Source organism: Muntiacus reevesi, chromosome 7 (genome assembly GCF_963930625.1).
Source record: "Muntiacus reevesi chromosome 7, mMunRee1.1, whole genome shotgun sequence".
NCBI lineage: Eukaryota > Metazoa > Chordata > Mammalia > Artiodactyla > Cervidae > Muntiacus > Muntiacus reevesi.
Window position 1 is genome coordinate 76,082,400 of NC_089255.1, and position 19,276 is coordinate 76,101,675.

General features: G+C 34.8%; 1 protein-coding gene across 5 annotated transcripts in view; it reads left to right on the forward strand.

The window, feature by feature from the left end:
• The window catches only part of PALS1 (protein associated with LIN7 1, MAGUK p55 family member), a 73,631-nt gene that overhangs the window by 22,484 nt on the left and 31,871 nt on the right, over nucleotides 1–19,276 (forward strand). For 3 of the 5 annotated variants that reach the window (XM_065940093.1, XM_065940089.1, XM_065940090.1), the window contains exons 2-3: nucleotides 1,909–1,988; nucleotides 7,890–8,426. In XM_065940093.1, coding sequence (XP_065796165.1) covers nucleotides 8,060–8,426 — 367 coding nt within the window. In that variant the 5' untranslated portion in view covers nucleotides 1,909–1,988; nucleotides 7,890–8,059. The remainder of the gene's footprint in view (nucleotides 1–1,908; nucleotides 1,989–7,889; nucleotides 8,427–19,276) is intronic. The other 2 variants (XM_065940091.1, XM_065940092.1) reach the window with 1 other exon arrangement.

Below are 19,276 nucleotides of genomic sequence, written 5' to 3' on the forward strand. Positions count from 1 at the left end.
CCACTTGACATTCCCAACAGAAATGTATGAGTTTTAGCACTTCTTTTTTTTTTTTTATCTTAGCCATCCTAGTGGATGTTGTGGTGTCTCATGGTTTTGATTTCCTTTTCTCTGATGACTATTAATGTTGAATATCTTTTTATGCATACATTTATTAAAGCCATTTGTATATCTTCTTTGGAGAACTGTCTATTCAGGGGCTCTTTCCACTTTAAAATCAGACTGTCTTTTTACTATAGAGTTGTGTTATATATTCCAGATAAAAGTCCTGAATCAAATAAATGATTTGCAGATATTTTCTGCTTTTGTGTACACATTGTTCACAATCTTCATGGTGTCCTTTGAAGCACAAGGTTTTAAATTTTGATGAAATCTAATTTATCTGTTTTCCTTTTGTTGCTTGTGCTTTTGATGTCGTGTCTTAAGAAACCATTGCCTAATCAAAGTCATGAAGATTTATGCCTAAATTAAGTTTTATAGAGTTCTTATGTGTGTGTTTTTGACCCATTTTGAGTTAATTTTTGTATATGGTATAAGGTAAGAGTCCAGTTCTTTTACATGTGGACGTCTGGATATTTAGTTTTCCTAGCGTTATTAAGAGACCATTTTTTAAAATGTTTTCTTCCCCCCATTTAATTTGTCTTGGTACTCTTGTTGAATTGCCTGTAAATGTTGGAGATTATTCTGGTCTCTTAAATTCTGTTCCATTGATTTCTGTCTATCCTATGTCAGTATCTCATTGTGGTTTTATTAGCATAACTAATGATGTTGAATATTTTTCCAAATGTTTGTTGTTACTGTTTGTATGTCTTTGGTGGTCAAATCTTTTGCCTCTTTTAAACAATTACATCATTTGACTTGCAGAGTTGTAGGAGTATTTATAGTGAATATAAATATTTAGCAAGTATTTCTCATTTTTTTTATAGCTTGCCTTTCATTTTTGTAACAGTATCTTTTAGTGGCATATTTGGGGGTGGCATATTCTGCCACTCTTCCATGGATTCTGAAAACCTTGTGGAATAAACAGATCTTGGCAACTGATTAGAACATCTTGGAGATAGTCATATAATTAAGAATAGTAGGGAAGAAGTTGAGGTCAGTTTAAGATATATTGAAATTGAGATTCCTGGTGACATCCATGTAAAAATGTACCTTCTGTTCCCTCAACTTGGAACCTTTTATTTCTGGATATTCCCACAGCTGAGGTTTTTTTTTTTTTTTTTGGTCATTCAAGTCTCAGCTCAGTTATCGCTTCCTAAAATAGACCTTTCCTGACCATCTAATCTAATGTTGCACCTTCCAAACATCATTCCAAACATGTCTATTACATAACCCAATTTTAATTTCTCTGTACTTCTTTCTCTGAAGTCATCTTACTGTGTGTTGGCTTTTTGTTCTATGTTTTCCTATCAAGATATAGTCTTCCATTAGGATAGAATCCTCTGTCTTGGTCTTCAATGTGGCGTTAACATTTCCCCCTCTGAATTAACTGTGGTTCCTTTCTGTCAAATTCTTTTTGGATCCTAAACTTCTCATTTTCTTGGCCTTATGAAACCATTTATAAAGTTTAAAATTGATCCAGAAGTTGTAGTTAAAACAGAGAAAGAAATCCCTTAAACTGCATTTTTGTTTGAGCCTTACCTAGAGATAAAAAAAAGTCACTAAAAATAATCTACAGAAGGGTCATGCCCTTTTTCTTTCTCATCATTGACTTCAGGTAATTTACATAGATTTTAATTGATGTTCATTAGTGATGGATGTGTGTGCATTTTTATTGCTTTATACTGAGAAATCCTAGTTATCTGGAAACAGAATGGGATATCATATTGAATTAATTTTTCTGTCCTTTCCCTCTCTCTAAAAGATTCTGCAGACTTTTACACTTGATTGTCTCTTTTCTTTTTACAGAGTAAGAAAGTCTGAGTTTTGTGAAAAAATCAGAAAAGAACTAAGAAGATAGTCGACAAGAACTTTCCGACTTGCATAATGTAAGTTCTTTTCACTCTTCTTGGCCTGAATTTTGTGTTAGCTGACAAAGCTGTTTCTATGGAAACAAATAGTGCAACTTCTGAGAATGTCAGAGGAATGCTGATCACTTAAAATGAGACTTTCCAGCTGCTGGTCAAAGGGCATTACTCCTAGGAGAAGGGGAGGAAGGATGAATTAAAAAAAATATCTGGAGTTCTAGATGCTAGTGTAGACCAAGTATGTTTATGCCCATGAAGTATATGTTTTACATTTCCCTCTGCCTAAAAGTTAGGATACTGATTATATAGGAACTCATCTTCTTAGAGCAGGTCAGGTTTCCTGGCTCTCATACAAGTGGTCTTGTTTCTTGGTATGTAGTTTCCAGTGAGCCTGTATCCCTCAGGCTATTTCAGGCCCCCCATTCTCAATCATTTGTACTTATTGAAACTCACTTAGCTTCTTTTTACCCCCTTCTTCTGTATTCAATTCACATAAGCAGAGCCCTTTTTCTCTCTCGCTAGTTTGAAGTTAGCATTGAAATAGCTTTGTCCTGTGAGCCCGAAAATTCGTTTTCTTCTTTTGTGGAATACATAAAGAGAGTTGTTTTATTTATTTATTTTTTTCTTTCCACACCCCCTCTCCGCGACCCGCCCCCCGCCCCTCCCCACCCCAGTCCCACGAGGTGGGATGTATAAGCTGGGATTCTGATGAGGATTTGAAATGTGAGCCTTCAAGGCATTTTTGAAACAATTAATTTATAATTAGAGGATAGAGAAGAAAGGGCCAGCAGCTTGAAACTACATTAACTGCATAAGGCAGTCTTTTATTTACGTACAAGGAGGTAATTCTCTAGTTCAGTCATTTACCCGCCTCCAAATCCAAATAGTCAAACAAAAGACTGTTTTTTGTTTTCTTTTTTGAGAATGAGAGTATAATTCCTTTGGATTGGTACTCTTTCATTGTTTATTTTTATGTGTTGACTGCATAAATGAGCTAGAATATTCGTGGTTTGTCTTTAAAAATTATCATGATCTTTAATTTTAAAACTATGGGACACAGCATAATGTTTCTTTGATTCTGGAAGAATCTGTCCTGTGCCTCATGAATTAATTTATGAGCATTATTATTAAGTCTTGGAGTTTTGGTACTGTGAGATCATTATTTAATTGAGGTGATCTGGAAAATTTTCTTGAAATAGTGGCTTGTGGTAGATCTTGAAAGTAGAACATGAAAGGAGAAGCAGTTCTTATTTCTTAGTTCATAAGGTGTTTGGACCGGAAGAGAAAGATGTGGGATAGGCAGGCACAAGTGAAGAGGCTAACTTAGAAGACTTGCACAGGGAAGTAGTAAAAGATAGAAAGTTGGGATTTTACCTTGTGAGTTTGGATTCTATTCTCTAGGCAATATGAAAGCCATCAGATGTTCTGAACATAGGAATAATTTATTCACATGCCTAATTATGTGTTTATCCCTTACTAGTTATCAGGACTATACAGATCAGTAAGACAGATCCCTGCTGGTTAGATCATTTACCTGTATGACATATAGTCACCTTGAAATTGTGTCTAAATCAAAACCTGTAACACCCTTTAATTTTTCTCCTCCTCTCTCTAATTCCCTTCTCTTGAATTCTCCATCTTGGTTAATGACATTACTGTCCACCTAATGACCCAAAGATAGTGTCCATGAAATCATATTGCCTGGTTCATATTCTGAAACCTGCAGTTTGCTTGGTCCTATGCTAGGTAGGCAGTGTCACAGATCCAGAGATGAGTCAGCATAATTCCTGACTTCCAAAAGTTTCTAGTCTGGTGGGGCAGACAGACAGATACAGACTGCTGTAGTTGAGTTTGATCAAAGTTGTGATAGGGATTGAGAGGAGGCACATATCCAATATGGAAAACTACGAAAATCCAGAAGAGAATGTATGTGAGTTGAGACTTAAAAGGAGACAAGGATTAGGTGCTAGACAGTCTGGTTCCAGAGCCTGTACTCTTAAATGCTGTGCTGCCTTGGGTAACTGGGGAGATATAGTGGCATTAATTAGAGTTGAGAATGGAGGAAAAGGATCGAGGAGTATAGAGGAGATTAAAGGGAAATATAAATTTAGTTCTGGACACATTAATTTCTAGATTCCTGTGGGAAATTTTGGTAGATAAACTAATGGGCAGGATTCTGTCTCTATAGCTTTAGTACCTCAAGCAGGGGTAAGTGCTCAATTAAATTTATGTTAAAATCACCCCTCTTTTCTCAGTCTTTGATGGCTTTCTTACTGCCTTGAGATTAAAGACTTATATTTAAGACTTTTTGTAAGCTGGACCCAGTCAAATTTTCCCACCAGTATTCTCTTGTACAAACGGACCGCTATAATTCAACTAGCTTTGTTTATGCTTTCCCCGAACTTTATATTTTTCTGTCTTTGGTTCATATGGCCTCTTTTCTTACTCTTTCATCCTGTCCTCAAGGCCTACTTCAGTCCCTGTTCCTCATTTATAAAATGGCATATTTGGACCTACTTTTAGCGTTGTAGCAAGGATTAAGTGAGTGAATACTGTGTAAAGTGCTTTCAGTAGTCTATGGCATAGAATTATGAGCTCAGTAAATGTGGTTGTTAATACTACTACTACTGCTATTATTGCATCCTTCTTCTCGTCTTTTTGCCCTGCTGTATGTAATATAAACACCAAGTTTTAGTAATTCTGTAACCTATATAATCTCTTTAATATAGCTTTTTTTCATTCTAACTATCTTAGTTTAGGACCCCATTTCTTACAGTTGCCCTCTAATTGGTCTCATTGCCACCCTTCAGTCTATCCTGTAGTCTTCTACCAGAGTGATATTTATCTAAAAGTGAGTGTGATCATGTTATCCTCTGCTTTAAATCTTACTTAATTCTTACTACTTTTAGGGTAAAGGTCGGAGTCTTTAGCTGTTTCCCTTTGCCATCTGGCCCGCTGCCTGCCTTTCTAGTTTTATCATTGTTTGTGTATGGTATATTCCCATTGTCCCATCCCGCCATTTTGCATTCTTTCTTACTTATACAGGTGCCACATTCTCTTGCTCTTCCTTCCTTTTGGTCTTATGAGTCCCTCTGCCTGGAACAGATTGTTCTATCTGGCTAATCTTTAATCTCTTTTTTTTTTTTAATGCTGCTGGAAGAGAGTATCCTTATGTTGTGAGATTTGCTGTGTCTCTTTATCACAGACTAAATTTTAGAGCCCATCTAAATGCATCATCTATGAATTTATGACATTTCTAAGTTTAGTTGAACAGATACCTGATGGACATTTTCTATATGACATATATTGTGTTAAGCCCAAAGAATTTACAAAAATAAGACACGAATGACCCATTTGTAACAAATTGAAAATCTAATGAGAAATTGACTGGTAAGAATAATCATTCATTTTCTTTGCTGTCTCTCCGATGGACCATGAACACTCTAAGGGAAATTACCAAAATGGAGATTTAAGTGGATTGTTACCAGGTTGCAGAAACTTTCCTGAGAGTAAAAGACTAGATCCAGGTAGACAAGCATGATCATAGTCCAAGCATTAGAACTTTGACTCTAATTACCTGGCCTAATTTCTCTTGCATAATTATGATTTCATATAGTGAATATGGATACAGTCTTATAAACCTTAGTATTTAAGCTAAGTTTTAATTTTAAATAATCTTTGTAGATAAGCATATGTATAAGTAAAATATTCTGTTGTTTGATTTTTAAAATCCTGTAAATAGAGAAAGTTGAAAGTTTTAATTTTCTGGAAGTATATATACTCCTAAATTTTTTAAAGTTAAATACAGCAATACAGTGACTCCTACATAAATTTCTGTTTACTTGTAATGAAAATATTGATTAAGTTAAATTTGTGTTTGTATATGGTCAGTATTACAGGGCCTCTCTGCTGGCTCAGCCATAAAGAGTCCACCTGCTAGTGCAGGAGACACGGGTTCAGTCCCTGGGCCCAGAAGGTCCCCTGGAGGAGGAAATGGCAACCCACTCCAGGATTCTTGCCTGGAGAATCCCATGGACAGAGGAGCCTGGGGGGCTACAGTCAGTGGGATGCAAGAGTTGGACACGACTTAGTGACTGAATAACAATAATCAATATTACAAAACTTAAGAATTATCTAACATTCTGATAGCTCTCATTTTTAATGAAAAAGAAGGCAAGTTAATGATAAATAAGGTATTTATATGTAGATCACATAAATAGAGAAACTAAAATTTGGATGGAAGACAGAAAAATCTACCAGAATTCTTGTGAAGATATAATTTTTGTGGTTCATGTAGCTTACTCCTATTAAATATTTTCCTGATTGTTGGTCTAGTGGTTTTCCTAGTAGTCTAGGTGGGTTTGTGTTAAACCATCTGTGACAAGCGGTTTGCTTGAAAGGAGATTGGCTGGCATTAGGAATATTGTCTGAAAACTCAGCTTTTGCTTTGTTGGCATGTTCTCTAACCTATTAACTGAAGTGCAGCTCAACTCAAGGAGGTTATTATTGTAAATATTTTTGAAAGTCTTGAGCAAGAGAGGACTAATTAGACTTAGTATGTGGGTTTACACTTACATAAACAATCTGCCTATTTATGCGCAAGAAATGGCTTGATGAAAAGCCACTGTCATCCAGTAAAATATTTTTCTTGTCTAAAATATGTTGGATTTTTAAAATAAATAGAATCATATTAACACTAAGAATTACTAAAAATATAAGTATTTTTTAGTTCTAAAACTTGTATACATTATTTCATTTGAAACTCAGAACAGTTCTGTTAATAAATTTTCCAAAGGAATCTGAGGTTCAGAGAAACTAGTCTTAAATCATAAAACTAGAGGAAGTAGCAGATCCAGAATTAAAATACAGTTTTCTGGTCTCCAAGTCCAAAATATTCTTATTTGCTGTACAGTATGACTTAAAAACATTTTTGAGTGGTAGCAGATAATACCATTTTCTCTAAGTGAATCCTCATAAAGAATTAACCCTAATTCTTTTTTTAGTGTAAGCAGTTATAAAGACTGATAACCAACATAGTCGTTCTCTCACTTTAATCTTGTAGATGTGGTTTTATCTTACAGAGGTGCTTTTATCTTGTAGATAACCTCAGTTGCTAATTAAAATTTCTTTTCATAAACTCTTAAAAAGTGAATTGTCCCCTACAATGCTGCCTTATCTCTTGTGAGTTGACAACATAACTTGCTGTATGCCACGTTCTTTAGCAGTTAACTAGGAAGGAATTTCTGGAGAAGGAAATGGTAACCCACTCCAGTATTCCTGCCTGGAGGATCCTGTGGACAGGGGAGCCTGGTGGGCTGCTGTCCGTGGGGTCACACAGAGTTGGACACGACTGAAGCAACTTAGCATGCATGCGTGCATTGGAGAAGGAAATGGCAGCCCACTCCAGTGTTCTTGCCTGGAGAATCCCAGAACAGGGGAGCCTGGTGGGCTGCCGTCTATGGGGTCGCACAGAGTCGGACATGACTGAAGCGACTTAGCAGCAGTAGCAGGAAGGGATTTCAGACTCATGTATATATTAATTGACTGTAGAATATTGTGTTAAGATAACTACAAAGGTAGATTAAAATACTTTTATACCTTAAATATCTTATTCTCTACTAAACTAGTACCCAGAACTTTCCTATCTTTCTGCTTTGCTAAACTTTCTAATATTTCATTTTCCTCAGCTGTAAAATTAAGCAATATGCTTCAGATACTTAAGACAGCTTTTTTCTTGAAACATCCTGATTTCCTCAGTTCTGTAAATGAAAGGAAAATATTTAATCTATATGGCAAAATAATATTATATATTTTTGAGATATTTTCTATATTGTGTAGCAATAGAGATTGGAAGTAGACAATGTAAATTCTACTTTTATATTGTAATTCTTATACTTTTTTTCCCCCCATCTTTCCCCTTAGATTTCCTTCATGGATACATTTTCATAGCATTATTATGTGATGTGAGAAGTTTTTTTTTTTGTTTTGTTTTGTTTTTTGAAGTAACATGGATTTTATACTACAGAATCAAGAGATTGGCTTTATAGGAAAAATTGATTTATAAAGAGTGGTACAGGTTTTTATAGATAACCATGACAACATCCCATATGAATGGGCATGTTACTGAGGAATCAGACAACGGAGTAAAAAATGTTGATCTTGCATCACCAGAGGAACATCAGAAGCACCGAGAGATGGCTGTTGACTGCCCTGGAGATTTGGGCACCAGGATGATGCCGGTGCGTCGAAGTGCACAGCTGGAACGTATTCGGCAACAACAGGAGGACATGAGGCGTAGGCGAGAGGAAGAAGGGAAAAAACAAGAACTTGACCTTAATTCTTCCATGAGACTTAAGAAACTAGCCCAGATTCCTCCAAAAACTGGAATAGATAACCCTATATTTGATACAGAGGAAGGAATTGTCTTAGAAAGTCCTCATTATGCTGTGAAAATATTAGGTAAGTAAAAACAGTAGAAGAATTAGAAAATGTTTTCCTGTTGTTTATCTTGCCTTAACATAAAGGTGTATAGGAGGGAAGAGTGATATAAAGAATGTAAGTAATAACAATTTGAATTCATACCAGGATCAGTTTTTTTCTTAGATAGGCCATAAAACTTATTTTCTGTTAGCTATGTAGAACTGGAGCATGTATCCTAAATGTTCAGGATATATGCTATAACATGATTTTTATATTTAATCTTTGAAGTAAAAATTCCTATAGAAGGCCTGACCTTTAAAGCCTTGAAATTCACATTTCATCTCAAACTCAAATTTTATATAAAAATTACTGAAAAGAGATTTTCAGATTTTGAATTTCTGGTTTCTTTAAGGTTTATGAAATAATAGTTATTAATGAGAAAAACTTGGTGTTATTTCTGTAGCATAATACACATAAAACATGGCTTTAAAGTCCCTATACTAACTATTCCTAAATTTCATTTTGTGAGGAAAACCAAAAAACTACTGCTCTGATGTATTAATTGGCTTCCCAGGTGGTGCTAGTGGTAAAGAACCTGGGCCTGCCAGTGCAAGAGACATAAGAAGTACAGGTTCGATGCCTGGGTCCAGAAGATGCCCTGGAGGAGGGCATGGCAACCCACTCCAGTATTCTTATCTGGGGAATCCCATGGACAGAGGAGCCTGGCAGGCTGTCGTCCACAGAGTTGCACAGAGTTGGGCACGATTGAAGCAACTTAGCATGCACGCACATGATGTATTGTAGATAAAAAAGAATTCTGTGATCAAACTTTGAGAACAGAGGTTAAGTAAGTTAGACAGCTTCTTGTTACAGTACTTCTTGTAGCCTTTAGAATGCTAATAGGCATTGTGAATCTGTAAGAGAGATTGATGTCAAATGGGTGTTTCCAAACTTAAGTATTTTATCATTGAACTTACTGCGCTCTCTTCCTCTACACACAAAAGAGAGATCTCTGAACTAGTGTCAGTGGTATACATTAACTTGTGTTTGTTTAAAACCAGGCTAACTCAAAGGAAATATTTTTAATTCTTAATGATTTATAACTATAGATGTGAAAAGACAGATACTTCACTTTGGAAGGAGAGGGTTTTCATTGTTGTTTTGCCATTTATTTAAGCGTTTATTGAATCCTTGATGCTATAGCAAAGGCCTTTCTGTGTAACTTCTACAATAGCTCTGTTAACAGGGCCCTGTAATACCTATTTTGGAGAAAAAGAAATTGAACCTCAGTTAAATCATTTGTGTAAGACTCCATGTTAAGTAGTAGGGCCAAGTTTTAATTTGCCTGATGTGGATATGCAGTTGGTATACTACAAAGAGCAAAGGGTTTGAGTGGAAACTGACATCCAGCCTGTTCTTCACTCACTGGACCAGAGCTTTGGCTACCAAGAGTGCAACATCTTTTTCTTTCTTACTCAGAGTTACCATTTATATAAATGTACCATATGCTATCTATCTATCTATCTATATAAGTACCTTATTTACTATCTGTGTATATAAAAGTACCATATGTACTATATATTTATATATATGTTTACCATATATACTAATTGCAGTCTAGAACAATTTCTCCTACATCTTGACAACTACTTTTTCTTTGCTATACTTTTACAAAGGATTCATATTTCTTGATAGAAAGCATTGTGAGTGCTTTTCTGTGGTTTAAGAAATCATAGATATGTTCAGTCTTAATGAAGTGTGCAAAAAATGCCTAAATGGTAGTAATGAAAGGCATTATAGTAAAAACAGAAAGATTACATATTTTAAAAATGCATTTATATGAAGGAATTTTATGCTGTTTTTTCTTAAGAGTTTTGTTAGAGTAAAACTATTTCATTACCTTTTATTGACATCTTCTCATACCACTTCGTTATTTTTTATTAAAATACTCTCTAAATAGTCTCTATAACTTGGAGGAAACTTACATTTAATATATCCAACCCAAGCCTTGTTTGAGTCTTCGGGGTTTCTATTTAAATTTCTTTGAGATTAATGTATTTGTCCATTTACTTTAATTAAATTAGGCATAAATGTCCATGTAGTAGACAAGACTCATGAAATCTCCATGAAGAAACAGGATTCACTTGTGGAATTTTTATTTATTTTCTTGCCTGACCACAGAAAATTGAAGACCCGTTGCTTGGTTTGTTTTTCTACAAGTGTAGTTAAAGGACAACTATATTTTCTTCCGACTTGCAACCCACTGTGGTTTTAAAAATTATCTTTGTGTAATCCTTTAACTTAAGGCTGTTTTGCATAATTTATTTTAAAGTAATTTGGAATTTAGTACCAGCTGTCTGTAAGTAATTTCTTGGATAAGGAGAATGTTTCGTGATTGGAGAAGGCAGTGGCACCCCACTCCAGTACTCTTGCCTGGAAAATCCCATGGATGGAGGAGCCTGGTAGGCTGCAGTCCGTGGGGTTGATAAGAGTCGGACATGACTGAGCGACTTTACTTTTTTTTCACTTTTCGTGTTTTGAGAAATGAGTGATAGATTTAATTTTAATGCACTCAACACAAACGTGTTATTTGTAGGAAGCATGAAAAGTTACCGTAAGTTATAAAGTTGTTTTTGTCAGTCAAATCTTCAGTTTTTGAATGTACTCAGTTTAAGTTTTCACTTTAAAATGAAGTATAATAGCTTTGTACCAGACATTTTTTTCCTGTTTGTAATTTGCTAACACATCAAACTACAACAGTACTCCCTAAAGTTGTATGAGTCTCCCTGCCAGTGTTTAGATTAATTCGCACATGCCAGGAGACAACTTCTCAGCTTTTTTCACAACCAGAAACAGCAACCTTGTTTTAAATGAGGCAAGGATGGGGCAACTGGTATATTTCTCTGAAAGGGAGCCTTCAGTTTCCAAATGATACATCGTCATTTATCTGTGAGTAGAAGAAATTCTTCTTAAAGAATTGAAAATGTGATTGAAATGATTGGATACTTTAATTGTCTGGGTGGTGATTTTTAAAAAGTATTTATAAATTTGGCAGTGTATAATATTAAACGTACAGGGATGGATTGATAGAAAATATTCGGAAAGGATGAACCGAATTTTCTTGTGTAAAAGCCGTTAGAATCTTATTGAAAATTAGAAAATGGTGATGTGGGAAGTTTAAATGAATAATTAATATTACTAGCATGAATTATAAGAATTTTGATAAATTGAGCCTTCCTTAAAATTGGCATGAGTTGTTAAAACTTCCTATGAATGAAATATCATTGTCTTGTTCTCTTTCATAAGTAAAGATACAAACCACCTTGTGAGAAAAGCCCCGAGAAAAGAGCAGAGTGTGGGTGAGAGTAGAGTGAGGGAGAACAGGGTCATCCGCAGATGTCTTTATAGCTTTCACTGTTGCGTTGATTTTTGTAATCACAGATAACTGATTTTGGGTCAGAACTGTTGACAAGTAAATACAGTAGACAGACTGTTTAAAGGGAATAACTAGGAAATATCGCTATCACAGACATGACTCGAATTATCACATTTGTGAAGAGATCTTAGGAGACGCACGCACACCCACTCAACACACACCCACAGCAGGCTGTAGGTTTTGTGGCTGATGAGAAGAGTCTTGAGATTTGTGATTAAGGGCTTTCTAGTTTTCACCAGATGCTGTTAGTGATACGAAAAAATAAAACAACACACACACACACTGAGGGGAAGAAAACTAGGATAAATAAAATATTTTTATGGTATTAATAATACTGTATTTCAGTCTTTATTAGTACCTACATATTTTTGCCAGGTGTCTCTGCATATTCAAACTATTCATACTAAGTCAATAGTATTCTTGTATTTGATGTTATAAAGTAAAATATTTCTTCACATTTCTCTCTGATGTTATTTGACTTTTGGTTGATCATGGGATATACTAGAATTGTGGTGGATTGTGATAAACTTTTTTTTGATTGACTTTTAAAATAAAGTTTATTTAAAAGTTTAAAGTCAACAAAAAAAAACTCCAGTGCCAATAACCTTTGAGTTCGTACTATTTCTGAGAAGTTAATTATTCTTGCTATTAAATTTTTGCTCAACTTCTATAAATATTTCCAATCTTTATTAACCATCCTTTGAGGGACTTTTTTTCTGAAAGCAAAATGATTAAACGTATTGGTATTAACCTTAATATTTAAACTGTTGGGACTGTTTGATGATTTTTTTGATTTGTTCATATTGCTAAGATTAGAGCTAACCTAAAATAAACATTTAAAAGTTCATTAGAATATGTGTATAGTCATACAATGTTTGGTTATTAAATATGCATAATTCTACAGAAAAAAATTAACTGCTCTACCGTTTGGTCTTTGACTCGATGTGTCAAAACTTCATTCCACCTGTTAATACAAGTACTAATAGGTTTTAACTTTTTCACCCTAGCAAAGACTTGCATGAGTGTATGTTCAGAAATGCACAACATCATTGTATATTCAAAGTGCAGGGATACCTGGAGTCAAATGTAGAGTTTAAATACTTTTTACCGTCACTTGCTATTGATCTTTGACAAGTTACTTCAGTTTCCTGGGTCTCAGTTTCTGTATTTTCTTGAGGACCAAGTGAAAAGAAAGCATGTATATAAAAGCATATTGTACATTGTCAGTTTGATTAAAATTTAACTTAGAAGATGTAGAAGCCACCAGAGGTCATCTAACTTTTTAGTCCAAGAAGTTAGCTTGTGGATTTTACCAGTAATTTTTTATTTCATTTTTTAAATAACAGCTTTATTAAGATTTAAATCATAATACCGTAAAATTCTCTCTTTTAAGTGTACAATTTATGGGTTTTTAGTATATGCACAAGATTGTGCAGGCATCACCATTATACAGAGTGTTTTTATTGCCTCAGATAGAAACTCTGGGCCCATTAGCATTTACTTCCTATTCTCTTCTCCCCCTAACTCCTGACCACCCTAATCTACTTTCTATGTATTTGTTTATTTGGAATATTTCATCTAACTGAATCATGCAGTATGTGGCTTTTGTGACTGGTTTCTTTTCACATAGCATGCCTTCAGGGTTCATCTGTGTTGTGGATTTCATTGCTTTTTATGGCTGGATAATATTGCACTGTATGGAGATAACCATGTTTTGTTTAATCCATTCATCTGGTTGGTGGAACATTTAGGTTGTTTTACCTTTCATCTGTTATGAATAATGCTCTTATGAATATTCATGTATAAGTTTTTGTTTAAATACCTGTTTTCAGTTCTTTGGGATATATACCTAGGAATGAAATTGCTGGATCAAGTGGTAATTTTATTTAACTTACTGAGGAACTGCTATATCTTCCCAGTACCTGCATTATTTTACCTTTTCACCAGAAGCATGTGGGAGTTCCAGTTTCTCTGCATTCTCACTTCTACTTATTATTATATATCTTTGTAATTTTAGCCATCCTGCTAACCAGTAAGTTTTTAAAGAACTGGAATAAAATAGATAATATTAAAGTATATTATGTTGCACTAAAGTATTCATAAATCTATTTCAAACAGGGGTATACATACTGGGTTGAAAGATACACATTTTTTTTTCTTTTTTTAAAATTTATTTATTTTAATTGGAGGATAATTACATTATGATGCTTTTTGCCATATATCAGTATGAATCAACCATAGGTATATGTATGTCCCCTGTATCCTGAACTCCCCCTCCCACTTCCCTGTCTACCCTATCCCTCTAGGTTGTCACAGAGCACTGGCTTTGGGTGTCCTGTGTCATACATCAAACTTGCCCTGGTTATCTCTTTTACATATGGCAATGTATATGTTTCAATGCTGTTCTGTCAAATCATCCCACTTCTTTTCTTCTCCCACTGAGTCCAAAAGTCTGTTCTTTGTGTTTCCTTTGCTGCCCTGCATGCAGGATCATTGGTACAATCTTTCTGGATTCCATATATACGCATTAATATATGGTATTTGTCTTTCTCTTTCTGACTCACTTCAGTCTGTATAATAGGCTCTAGGTTCATCCACCTCATTAGAACTGACTCAAATGCATCCCTTTTATAGCTGAGTAATATTCCATTATGTATATGTACCACAACTTCCTTATCCATTCATCTGTCAATGAACATCTAGGTTGCTTCCATGTCCTTGCTGTTATAAATAGTGCTGCATTGAACACTGAGGTACATGTGCCTTTTTCAGTTCTGGTTTCCTCAGGGTATATGCCCAATAGTGGGATTGCTGGATTGTGTTGTAGTTTTATTCCTAGTTTTTTAAGGAATTTCCATACTGTTCTCCATAGTGGTTGTATTAGTTTGCATTCCCACCAACGGTGTTAAAGGGTTCCCTTTTCTTCACACCCTCGCCAGCATTTATTGTTTGTAGACTTTTTGATGATGGCTCTTCTAACCATGTGAGATGATGATACCTTATTGTGGTTTTGATTTGCGTTTCTCTAATAATGTGTGGTGTTGAGCATCTTTTGATGTGTTTATGAGCCATCTGTATATCTTCTTTGGAGAAATGTCTGTTTAGGTCTTCTGCCCACTTTTTGATTGGGTTGTTCATTTTTCTGTTATTGAGCTACATGAGCTGCTTGTATATTTTGGAGATGAATTCTTTGTCAGTTGTTTCATTTGCTAATAAAGAATATACATTTTTAACGGATCACTAACAGAAGTTTGTGAAATATTCAAGTCAAACCCAGTCATGTTTAGAGAGGCCCAGAGATTTGAAATGGATTTTCCAGTGACATATATTGCAGCTAATAAGTAATCTAAGTCATAACCAGGACCCAGATATTCTGACCTCAAATTTAGTTCTTTTTCTTGCTCACCAAATTCATTATAGTTTTGTCCAGAGAAAAATCATGACGTTTTTGTACCTGATTGAGCAGTAATCATTTCAGTGGTATTTCTCCATTGTCCTTTATTTGGAGCTAAGATGTTTGCTCTGTCTTCTCTCTCAACTGTCTTTGCTTGTATACTTGTATAGAATTTGTTTTTAATTTGTAACCCAATGTGTTAATGATTACTTATTGTTTAGGGTCTTTCATGAGCTTCTGATTATTTTTAATAAATGCATTTTAACCTAGTCCACTGAAAACCAAAGCTCAGTGATCTGAATTTTATTTCCTTAAATTTAAGAAGAAAAAGGAAAGACTACCCATCCTAATTAAGCAAGGAATTCCTAAGTGGAAGTTCTAATTTCAATTCAGTGGATAGATGTACTGGAAACTGGTATAATTTCTTCATTTGTTGTTGTTTAGTAACTAAGTTGTATCTGGCTCTTTTCCAGTCCTGGAGACTAGCCCACCAGGCTCCTCTTGTCTGTGGGATTTCCCAGGCAAGAATACTGAAGTGGGTTTCCATTTCCTTCTCCAGGAGATCTTTCCCGACCCAGGGATGGAACCCATTGTCTCCTGTATTGGCAGGCAGATTCATTACCACTGAGCCACCAGGGAAGCCCCATAATTTCCTCATCCTCTATACTATTAAGTTCCTCACCTGAATAGTCAGTTTGACTATACAGTTTAGGAGAAAAGAAATCTTTAATAAAAGTTCTTAGGAAGAAGTCATGAAGTTGGTTGAAATATAGAAGTTTCTAAGGATAGGTTAAAAGAATTGGTGGAAGAATCTTAATGCTAGAATAGGTCTCTAGAATCTATTTTCATGTGAGGTAAATGGTAGCAATAAGTGAAGATAACAAAACTAATCCCTGGGAGATGGTTATCTCCACTGCTTTTAAAAGATCTTCATAAAGTAATTAGCCTCCAACTAATAAAAATAATTGGGAAAAAAATAAAAGATCTTCAGAAACAGAGATTCCTTAGCTTCCTTGAGTAATTTTATTGTTTACCCTTACAGCCAAACAATTCTCCAATCTTGGGAATCTGAGGGTAGAATTTTCAGATAGAGCAACTCTTGGTGTTTTCTTTCTGTTACCTATTTTAGAGTCTTCGTTCTATTTCATTTTAGGTGGTCAGGAGAGGGCCAAGAGGAAAGGGAGCATTCAGGGGATGGATTTGTGGACTTCTGTGTGTGTATTTAGCTGATTAATTATCCCCAAACCAAATGTCAGTGATTTTTATTACTTTTAGATAATATACCTTTTCTTTCAATGATCAAGATTTAGCTATTGTATGAAGCGTTAGAGCAGATGATGCAAACAGTGTTTATGGAACATCAAATAAGAGGAATGGATCAGACTGCAGGACAAGGAATTTGAACTAGAATAAAGCACTTGCTTGTAGGGAAGTTTTTACAAACTAGAATTTATCACCAGAGCCAGATTTGTTATGTCTGCGTTTGTCTTCCCCTCTGCACAGTGTCCCCGTTTCTGTCTGACCGCTCTCCTGCCTTGTTCTGAGTACTGCTCTGCCTCAGTACTCCCTTCTTTGCTCACTCCCTACTCTACAGTTGTGTTGTTTTTTTCTCAGTAGCCCTGTAATTCTCCATTTATGTCTCTACTTCTCTGTGTAAAGAACCGTGTGGTTCTTTTTCTTTGTGCTTATTGTGTGTGGGAATGGGGAAGGGAGCCTCTGATCTGTATATGGGGAGATCTCCCTTCTCTCTATAGTCTGTCCTATGTTGTCTATCTTCATCATTATTGTAGAAGTAGGTACATATTTGACAGGATGGATTTAGCTGCATCTGATTAGATTTTTCATATTTCCTCTGGAATTGCTCAGAATTTCAAATAACAAGTGGTTTTTGTTTAAGTATCATATAATCTAATTACTGCATCAGACAGTGGAACATTTCTTAAAGTGTGTAGAAAATGTGCTGTTCTTGAGTAACATGAAGTGATTTTAAAAGATACACCGTATAAAAACAAGGTCTTTTAAACCTACAACAAAATACCTTTCTAAATGAATAATTTTTTTTATGAAACTAGAATGAATGTGTCAAAAATGAGAATCCCTGAGTAGATATTGCTAACAATTATTTTTCATTATGACATCAAACTTAATATCAAAGAAAAGACCCTTTATCAGAAGTCCATTCAGAATTTTCTAATAAAATTCATTATAATCAATATTTTAAGACTAATGGTATAGATAGATACTTGTTGCTTTCTATGTGACTCTAAAACTTTATTGGACAGAGGCAGCATAATTTTTCATGTCTGTTAAATTTATAAACTGATGAAATTAATGTTTCTTTATAAATAAGTTTTTATCATTTAGTGTTTCATATTTTCTCTTAGATATATTTAACTGCATATGGTTTAGTTCGTATCTTCTGTCAAGCTATTTATAATGAAGTCTTAAAAACTTCTGAGTGTTTGGTAACTTAATTTGTTCTGTTTATTCATTAAACATTTTTAATGGAAGTTTATTTGAACCTGAAGCATGAGTATACGTGAGGAAGCTCTCCTGCCTAAGAATACGGTCTGGAAACATTTCCAGCTAAATTGGCATGAAACCAAATATGGCGTTTATCTGAAAACTGTCCACATAAATCACTTACTAACTTAGTTACCCAGGTTGGTACTGCACAGTCAAAGATGTTTTTACAGTATTTCTCAAAAAGCTACATGGGCTCTACATTCACAGATTGCAGTTTTGGTTTCTTTTGCTGAACCTTCCCATTGTACTATCTAGCATATTATTGTGATTGTGTTAGAATTGAAATAAAATATTCTGAGAAAATACTTAAAGCACAAGACACTAGGTTAAAATAGCAGAAATAAATGCAACAGTATTGTAAAAGTAGCATTTGGGGGGTACATTATATGTGTGAACATATACAAACACAGTTAATTAGAAGAAATTCTGTCTATAGATACATGGTAAAGTAGAATATGTAAGCACCTCTAAATGCTAGTCATTGTACATTACATGATTCTGTATTAGGTGGAAAGACATCTCAGGTCAGCTTTTCTAAAGCAGATAAATGACATATCACAATCAAGCCCTAAAATCTAAATAATAATAATAATAATGTTTATCTTTTTAAAATCCCTTGGCATGGCAGGAAAAGCATTTCCTTGGAAGTCAAAAGAAAAATATTTCTTTACCCAGGTGCCATTTTTGTGTGTGACTTCATTTTCTCCATCTGAAGAGATTTGATCTGAACTATGTATGTCTCAGGTTTTGGTGATTTTTCTAAATTGGGAAAAATTTGTCAGATTTTAGGAGGATTAAAATATATGTATTTATCCCTGTAATATAGATATTGTTCTATACCTTCCTGTTCAATATTGGCAGTGACCAATGTGAAATTCAGGCCAAATTTGTATCAGGCCACCTGATGTAAAGAGCCAACTCATTGGGAAAGACCCTGATGCTGAAGAAGATTGAAGGCAGGAAGAGAAAGGGGTGGCAGAGGATCAGATGGTTAGATAGCATCACCAACTTAATGGACGTGAATTTCCAGGAGACAGTGGGGAACAGAAGAGCCTGGTGTGTTACAGTCCATGAGGTTGCAAAGAGTCAGACATGACTTAGTAACTGAACAACAACAACAACAACACATATTTGTAGTTTTTCAATAATGGTTGGTGATATTCTGTTGTAAAAGCTGAGCTTAAGTGCAAGTGATCTCAATGTAATCTGGCAACATTGACTGATGTACTAAGTCTGGAGATAATTTCTAAAAAGGGATAATTTCAGTGAAAACAGTTTTTACTAATTAAACAACAAAAAACGTGAGTAGGACTTCATAAACGTTAGTGGAATTGTAAAGGATAATAATTAACAAGATTAAATTGGTCTTGATGATAACCTTGAAAATTTGAACCCCAAATCCAGTTAAATCTGTAATCTCTAGCACATGGCATAGTTCTTAAGTTCTCCCAAAAGCCTTTACTTGAGTAAAGTAAGATCTGTCCTATCCCTATAGATCTTATATTGGTCCCTGGCTTCCTGAAAGACATTTCC